The following is an 8,794-nucleotide window of genomic DNA, read 5'->3' on the forward strand; positions in this document are numbered from 1 at the left end:
AAAAATTCCAAGCCATTAAACGTTTAAAACCGCAGTTTCGGTTTTCAACTTAGGTCAAAATTCAAAATTTTCAAAAATTTAAAGATTTCCCTAAAATGTGAGAATTAGGCTTAAAAATGAAAAGATTGTTTTTTTTTTTTGAAAAAAAATTTAAAAATTTAAAAAACTTCACCACCAAACCGAACTGTTTAAAAAAAAACTTGAACCTGAATTGAACTGAACCGTTTAAAACCGTTAAGCCGTTAAGCCATAGGTTCGCGGTTCGGTTCAAACCGAACATGTTGATTCCTATGGGTTGAGAGAGAGAGAGAGAGAGCCTTGAAACGAAAGGCGAGGGAGACCATGTTGCGGACCGAGCAGATTGTGTTTGGCCGGACACGGAATTGATTCCTATCGACAAGAAGGGTTTCATGTACCTTTGGGCGTGCCACGTGGCACGCCCCTATTTGGCAGAGCAGCCACGTGGATGGACCAACGGCTGACACGTGTCATAGCTAAAGGAAAGGAAAAACAAAGGAACAAAGGAGAGTTTTGGGAGGCTAGAAATGTAAGAGCTTTTTAAGTTTCTTGAGATTTCAAAAGAATAAGAAAAACAAAATGTTTTTTGGTTTTTTTTTCTGGGTGTCTATTTTTGGAAGATTTTTTTTGGGTAATCTCTGTTGAGTGATTTCTCATTCTTGAGCCATTCTTCTGATTCTGATTCTGATTCTGCTATGGCGCATCCTCTCTAAGTTACAATCTCTGCTTTTGGAAGCTCTGCATATAGCTCTACTCTACGATTCAGGATACATCTCTGCCTTCAATCTCAATCTGAAGGAAGAAGAGCCTAAACCAGAAGAAACTCAAAACCCTAAAGCCCTTCCCCCCCCCAAACCCTAAATCCTTAACCCCAAAACTCGAAATCCATTTATCCCCCAATTCCCAAACCTACAAAACTCTAAGCCCAAAACGTCCAAACCCGAAAATCTAAACCTTACAAACCCCCAGAGATTCTAAATCCTAGAATAAAAAAAGAACTCAACACAATCTATCTTCTTTCTCTGCTGTAAAATGATAACTGCATTCAAATCCTGGCTAGTCATGCATCCAACATGCTCTTTTCCCTCGGATTTGAACTGCTCTGTTTTCCAACCAGATGTTACCAGCTTTTTGTGCTCATCCAAGAACCTTCTCTATCATAATTATAACCTTAATAGAATTCAGTATCATAATCATAAGGAGAAGAAGAAGCTTTGTAATTGTTATACACTTGCCCGCCTTACCACAAGCTCAACTTCAGGCGGCGAGAAGAAAAGAACAAGCAAAGATGCATCCTTTCAATCTACAGATGTTGTTAGTTCTGTCACTAAATTATCTTCACCTTCAAGTATAGGGAAAGAACAAGCCCTCCTCTCAGAGCAAGGTAAACATTCTAACAGTTAATCTCCATCTCAAATATTCTCTTTCCCCAATATTCTTTCCTGCCTGATTTTTTTGATATTTTGCACACTATGGAGATGTCTTAAGTTTCTTTTATGTGTATAAAGGACATGCTATTCTGAGGATTTCTAAAGTCATTTACATGATGTATAAAGAGAAATGTTATTTCAGTCACATCCAAGGCCTCTTATCCGATGTATAAATGCAATGCTATTCAATCTGGTCACATAGAAGGCCTTTTATGTGATGTATAAACGCAATGCCACCCATTCCGAGCACTATCAGGATTTGAACGTAACATTAGGAGCCTTTGTACCTGATGCAGAGCATATGATTGAGCCTACCTAGGTATGTGCTGAACCGTTTGCTGTAGTAGAAACTCATAAGGTTGAACATTGTGGTGAGAAACTTAGGTGCAAAGTGGGCTTGTTTGAATAATCATAGAGAAGCATGAGGGGTATGAGATCTGACTGCCCACATGGGAAAATGCTGTCTACAGAAGTACATGATGAGGGGAATGTTGTAGGCATAGTTGTAAAATACTTAGCATACAATACGTGCACTAAGTATTCTTCCTTTTCTTAATACTTAGCATACGTATTCTAAAGGTAAAATATGTAGAATACCTTAGCTACCTAGAATACGCCCAATTAATTTCTCACATGGGAAAATTTGTCTGCATAAGTTCACAATGTCGAACATTTTTGGAGAGGGAAAGTGTATAGTTCTATCTTTGCAGCCCCATCGTCCCCCTTGGAACTAGCTAAGTATGCTGTGGTTCCCCTCTGTAAGCGCATTAACCACGAAAAATGAGTAAATATGTGATCTTTCCCATATGCGGAGCTTTCTAAAACGTCTTGCGCATGCTCTTTTCTCCCCTCGGAGGCTCTGTTGTATATCATATCCTGATCTGATAAGTAGCATAATTATTGACAGTTAACTTAGTTATATGAGAGACTAGAAACAATACTGTGATCCATGGTGTCAGATTATGCACAAGATACAGCCATCCGTAGACAACATGTAGAAATGTATCCATGTCTCATTACCTTCAGTGCATGGGAGATGGAACATGTGGAAGAGGGAAGCCTGTAAGCATGGAAGTACAACCTGTTCGTTGCAAAGCAGGTTTGATTCGGAAGTATTTTTGGACCATAGTGTCAAATATCAATTTCCTGGGTGTTAAAGCTATCCAGACTATATGCTCATGGGGTTTCCTTGGGGCATAGCCATCCATTTCCGTCATGTACATTATCGATCCATGCCGCATTGGCTTGAGTTTCAAGAGCATGGAATGATGAACTTGTGCAAGATGGATGCCATCCCATCATATATATGATCTATAGATCAGCTAAAATCACAATTATTCACGCTTTATTCTAATTGAGCTTATTTTACCTGTAATTTGACTCACAGCACAAAACTAATGTGGTGTCTGGCTTCAGGGCAACCGATCTCTCGTAAAGCTACTGAACACAGCAGCCTTCATAGTGCTGAGCTTGCTCGTGGTGATCTCAAAGAAAGTGGCAAGCTTACAAAGCATCCTTTCAACATTGTATTTGTATCAGCAGAAGTGGCACCTTACTCTAAAACAGGGGGACTTGGCGATGTTTGTGGGTCATTACCCATTGCCCTTGCCGCAAGAGGTAACAGAGTAATGGTAATCTCTCCTCGTTACATGAATGGAGTTGATGATTCTAATTTTTCTGGAGCTTTCGATGCACAATGTCGCATCAAGATTGGTTGCTTTGATGGCGAACATGAGATTGCATTCTTCCATGAGTTTCGAGCTGGTGTTGATTGGGTATGTCTACAACCTTTGTCTTTTTTGTTTGCTACCATAAAGAATATATGGTAGTGCAGGACAGTTTTCTGCATACAATCCTTAAGTTCTATATAGAAAAGTCTGCTTTGACACTGGAAAATCTTGCTATATATATATATATATTTCATGTATGCCAAGGTTCTTGGTATAAAATAGGTCAGTAAGATCTTTAAAACATCTCGTGACAGGTGTTTGTTGATCATTCTTCTTACCATAGACCAGGAACCCCATATGGTGACACGAGAGGTGCTTTTGGTGACAATCAGGTATATTTCTTGTAGTTTCCTAAGCCGTTCTATCATAAAATCATGTCACATGTATGATGATCTTTTTTTGTGGTATAATTTCAGTTCCGATTCACCTTACTGTGCCATGCAGCATGTGAAGCACCTTTGGTTTTGCCACTAGGAGGTTATACATATGGCGAAAAATGTATATTCATTGCTAATGATTGGCATGCCAGTCTTGTACCAGTGTTAGCAGCCTATGCTCTAGCATCTAAACTCTATATATAATTGCTGATAAAAAAATTGATGTCCACTTCTAAAGCATGAACAATATTTCCGTTTAGATTGTTGGCATCGAAATACCGAGCATATGGAGTTTATAAGGATGCAAGGTCTATACTAGCTATACACAACCTTGCACACCAGGTATTGTATGAGCCTGGTGCCGCCATTGTTTTGTAACTGTGTTGTTCATATTATTTTGTAAGTGACTGCTTTGGACTCATTTTTTGTAGGGTGTGGAGGCTGCAACAACCTATAGCAAGCTAGGGTTACCTGGGGATTGGTATGGTGCCCTTGAATGGGTATTTCCTACCTGGGCGAGGAAACATGCGCTTGATAAGGGTGAAGCCGTGAATCATTTAAAGGGTGCTATTGTCACTGCGGACCGAATAATTACCGTAAGCCAGGTATTAGATAATTGGATGTGATTTTGTGTTTTGAATAGACTGATTGATTATGTATAATTCTCTTGATGGTCATCTTCGGCTATCATAAACTTTAATATGCAATGAATAGATTTCCAAATGGGTTTCTTATATCTAATTCCATATGTATCCTAATGAAGATTCAAAGCTAAACTAATGGCATTCAGTCTCGTCAGATCTTGATTCTTGTCATACAAAATGTTGTTGGAGACCTCTTTATATATGATAATTAACTGGACCTTATAGCTCTTATATAGAACTCTTTGTTGTTACAGAGTGGTCATGTAGAACAAACATCTTTAGTATTCATATAGAAATAATAATTTATCTGTGAATACGAATTACGTAATGTGACTTTGTTGTGTGTACAGGGATATGCATGGGAGATAACGACGATAGAAGGAGGCTGGGGTTTAGATGGTCTCCTTAGGTCCAGAAATTCAGTGATCAATGGTATGGTTTAGATGGTCTTCTTAGGTTCAGAAATTCAGTGATGAATGGTAAACTATCATTTTAATCCAAACAGTTTTGTGCTGAATATTAATTACAAATAGCATTCTATTCCAAATAGTTTTGTGGTCAATAATAATACAAATGGTATACTGGCATTTAGGTTCAGTTTGAAAGAGTGTTATATCAAATGTTTTCGGATTATGTTTGCTAGGCATCACCAATGGTATTGATGTGGATGACTGGAACCCATCCACAGATAAACATGTTGCTTCTCCATATTCTTTAGATGATACATCAGGAAAGGTATTATTAATTTTCTATAATTTAGAGATTGTCCTTGTCATGCTAAACTTCTGAGTTTTTATTTTTGAAAGTGAAAATGCTGAGTGTATAGGCAGAATGCAAAGCTGCTTTGCAGAAGGAGCTAGGGCTAGCTATTCGGTCAGATGTCCCATTGGTGAGAATGATATCTCAGGGTTTTTAAACTTTATATGATTATACAACTGTATTTGCTCTTTCTTTTCAACCCTTCACGTGGGTGCTTTTAAATTACTAAATATATGTGTAAATATTATTTTTTTAATGCGGAGTTTTATTGCAGATTGGATTTATTGGACGTTTGGATTATCAAAAAGGGCCCGACATCATACAGGCTGCTTTACCAGAACTAATGGATGACGATGTACAAATGGTAAATTCTAAGTTCAAGCTGGAAAAAAGATCAGGAATACCTTGCAAAAAGGACTAAAAGCAACATATACGAGATAGAAATAATATGTTGCTGTCTCATTGTAGAACAAGAAGTCAGAAATAATCTTACCAGAACTGCAAGCACCAAACACCTTTATCATCAATCTAGATGGTTGATTGTTGTAAATCCATCTTATAGACCATTTTATATCCCCTTCAGTTCAGGATGGAGGTGTTTCGGAAGAGATCATGGTATTGGAACTGAAAGAGATTTTGTGAAGATGATTGGAGGAAATATCTTCTAGTTGAAGAATCATGTCAATGGATCATGACAAGCTGTGCCAGAAAATTTTAGCTCATCTCATGGACATCTGTTCATATGATGATGACACTAGAATGCGAATAATCTGAGCAGTCATTGTGATTCAAGTTCTTATCATCCAACTTGATGATATCTTTGAAGTCACACTCACACAAGTTTTGAGGTTATCAATTAGTCCTCTTTTTGAGAGAATCAATGTTAGTAATACGTGAATCTTAACAAATTGGGTGAGAAGTTGTAGAGACAAGCAATCAAAGGTGTATACGCATTGATGTAGTGAAAATAAGGTACAACACTTCCTACGAGATAAAATGTTGGAGCAGCTCATAGTACTAGGCACAGGTGGATTTGCATTATTATGTGTATTAAGATGGTAGAAAACATGTAACAACTCTTCATTACCAAGTAAGAAATTTTGAGCAGTTTGTAAATGAGATAGAATTGGGTGGCTTAGCTATAACAGAAGAGAAATAATGGGCATGGTTGCTAGAACACGTTAGCTAGTTGTGCCAAGTCACCTGGCCTGTTTCGGACATAATCTTTGTGTGAAACTCACTCATTATCAAGGATGATACAATTGTACAAGTTGAAGTGAGTTAGTTGGGCTGAGGAGTTATGAGGATTTGTAAAAGGAAGGATTCATCCCCTAAGCAAATGTGGTTTATATATATCTTTCTTTCTTTGATGCTCTTTGAATTTTGTTTTTTCTCTCTTCTATGCTTTTTGCAAATCCATCAAAAGAGTGATACTAACCTCATATGTATGTCAGTCTTTAATTTTGCTTTTCCATTTGTAGGTTATGCTCGGTTCTGGAGATGGATCAATCGAGGCATGGATGAAGTGGGCAGAAACAACTTATCAAGACAAGTTTCGAGGATGGGTTGGATTTAGTGTCCCTGTTGCTCACCGCATAACGGCTGGGTAAACTTTTTAATATATTCAATACTAGTAAATAGTCTTGTTTTTTCCCTTTGATTGTAACTATTATTATCATTACTGTTTTATACTTTCATCCACCAGGTGCGACATACTGTTGATGCCCTCAAGGTTTGAGCCATGTGGTCTTAATCAATTATATGCAATGCGATATGGTACAGTACCAGTTGTTCATTGTACCGGTGGACTAAGGGTATGGTTTTATATTGACAGATCTGAGGAATTTACCGATAGATTTCCTCCTTTTTTCTTTGATTCCCCTAATTATCCCTCACATTTTTGTCTCTATAAATTCTCTCTCTCTCTCTCTCTCTCTCTTTGTGTCTGTACAATTTGCTCAGTTCAAGAGATAAATTGGGGAGACAGAGAGAAGAGATCAAAACTGTAGAGAAAGAGGAGAGCTAACATTATATAATTTATAGATAAAGCAAGAACGTGTAACTACGAGGGGGTAATCTCTGGATTTCTTTAAAAATGAGTGCTATTTTTTGTGGAATTCTCTAAAAGATTAGCTTTAGCTTTAGAAAAATTAATTGCAGCTTTATTACGTTGTGTTGATATAGATAAATGCTGAGTTTTGGTCCAGGACACTGTTGAGAATTTTAATAGGTAAAGATTTGCTTATAATAAATGCCGAATTTTGGTCCAGGACACTGTTGAGGATTTTAATCCATTTGCAAATTCTGGAAAAGGAGCTGGGACAGGGTATGTCTTAACGTAAAGTTGTAGTTAAAAGTGCATTTGAAATTCTGCTCTTATGATTTGCACACATAAAATAACATGGTGAAACTCTTAAAAATTATCCCTCTTATGATTTTTCAGTTTATTTCCCCAAAATGCATCAATGTTTTTTTATTTCTCAAAATGTTCCTTAAGCTTTTCTAAAAACCCTGCTATGTCAAATAGTCAGTTACTTTCGATGCCCAAAGTGATCAGTCCATCTACATGACACGTGTTTTTCCCTTTCAATGCTCAAACTGATCAGTCCATCGACATGGCACATGCTTTTCCAAACGTCTATAGGTTGATTTTCAGCATTCCTTGACCTGACATTCTTCTTTTTGTAGAGTCTCTTGCAAGTCATTTAGCTGTAAAATTTTCTCCCTAGTTCCACAATTATTCTCATAAAGTTGTTTGCATATTTCGTGAAAAATGAGGGGAGTGTTTGGGTACACTTCCCTTCAATTGATCTAGTTGGGGTTTTTGGATCTTTGGTACATTAGTAGTGTCATAGATATAATAGGCTCTACAAACCACATTACACTGCATGGAGAAAGTTGTCACTGCAATTGCTGATGGGCAATAGTTCTGTTTTGTTTCAATATTATGTTTTATTACAAGTGATTGCTAACAAGATATAACTTTTGTGTCAGCGTAAAAATTGCATATGCCTGCTACTTCTGAGTAAGACTATATTGAAAATCAATTATAACTGGTTTTAAATAATTTATTGCAGATGGACTTTCTCTCCCCTCACCAAGGATGCCATGCTAGGGGTAAAATTGAATAAAGCTTTGTGTTGATTTCTTCATATACATATACAAAGATTACTACATAATACCATAGTTGTAACTCTATAATACAAATTTTGATTGTCAATGAGTGCATATTTGTGCATTTAGGTGTTGAGGACATCTATCGAGACCTTCCGAGAACACAAAGAATCATGGGAAGGTATAATGCGTCGAGGCATGGAACAAGATATCTCGTGGGACCATGCAGCCTTACAATATGAGCATGTTTTTGAATGGGCAATGATAGATCCTCCGTATGCATAAGCGTCAAATTTTGCTGGTCTAGGTTGGATGTTAGACTTACTTTCTGATGTGGTGTTATGTGTAGGATTGAGTTTTCTGTATTGATTCATTCTTAAATATATTTGTATATGGAATAATAATTGTGGATATACTCTTGTCAATTTATGATACCAATAATCTTTTTGTTTCCATTTTATTTTACTTGCATGTTTACTCCAGTTACTTGGATATTTCGTAGATGATTCTGGCCTAAGATAAGCTTTTGTTAGTAGACGAACATTGTTTCGCCTAAACTATATGCAGAAATTAGACATGCAGGATGCATTAGCTTCCAGATATGGTGTCGAAAGTATTGAGACTTTCTGTGATGAAATGTAAATGTAAGGGGTTGCAATGGCCATGGAGACGAAATCAGAATGTTTCTGCTAGCACAACTTTTCTTACGAGTAATATTGCTG

General features: G+C 37.1%; 1 protein-coding gene across 1 annotated transcript; it reads left to right on the top strand.

Annotated features, from left to right (window-relative positions):
- The first annotated feature begins 1,007 nt into the window (after positions 1-1,007).
- LOC147860939 (soluble starch synthase 1, chloroplastic/amyloplastic-like) lies at positions 1,008-8,532 on the top strand. The gene is made up of 15 exons (XM_087323273.1): positions 1,008-1,402; positions 2,865-3,223; positions 3,433-3,510; positions 3,595-3,719; positions 3,816-3,897; positions 3,987-4,160; positions 4,550-4,631; positions 4,843-4,934; positions 5,026-5,088; positions 5,233-5,322; positions 6,440-6,564; positions 6,664-6,772; positions 7,229-7,284; positions 8,036-8,075; positions 8,202-8,532. The coding sequence occupies exons 1-15, from the start codon at positions 1,051-1,053 to the stop codon at positions 8,355-8,357; spliced, it is 1,983 nt and encodes a 660-aa protein (XP_087179399.1). The 5' UTR covers positions 1,008-1,050; the 3' UTR covers positions 8,358-8,532.
- The last annotated feature ends 262 nt before the right edge of the window (positions 8,533-8,794 follow it).

Source organism: Azolla caroliniana, unplaced genomic scaffold (assembly GCF_043228905.1).
Source record: "Azolla caroliniana isolate FFs.n. ecotype wild unplaced genomic scaffold, voAzoCaro1.0.p SCAF_8, whole genome shotgun sequence".
Lineage (NCBI taxonomy): Eukaryota > Viridiplantae > Streptophyta > Polypodiopsida > Salviniales > Salviniaceae > Azolla > Azolla caroliniana.

Coding starts and splice junctions, on each gene's coding strand:
- LOC147860939 (XM_087323273.1), top strand. CDS start 1,051: ATGATAACTGCATTCAAATCCTGGCTAGTCATGCATCCAACATGCTCT. Junction 1,403..2,864: donor AGCCCTCCTCTCAGAGCAAG/GTAAACATTCTA, acceptor GTCTGGCTTCAG/GGCAACCGATCTCTCGTAAA. Junction 8,076..8,201: donor CCAAGGATGCCATGCTAGGG/GTAAAATTGAAT, acceptor TTGTGCATTTAG/GTGTTGAGGACATCTATCGA.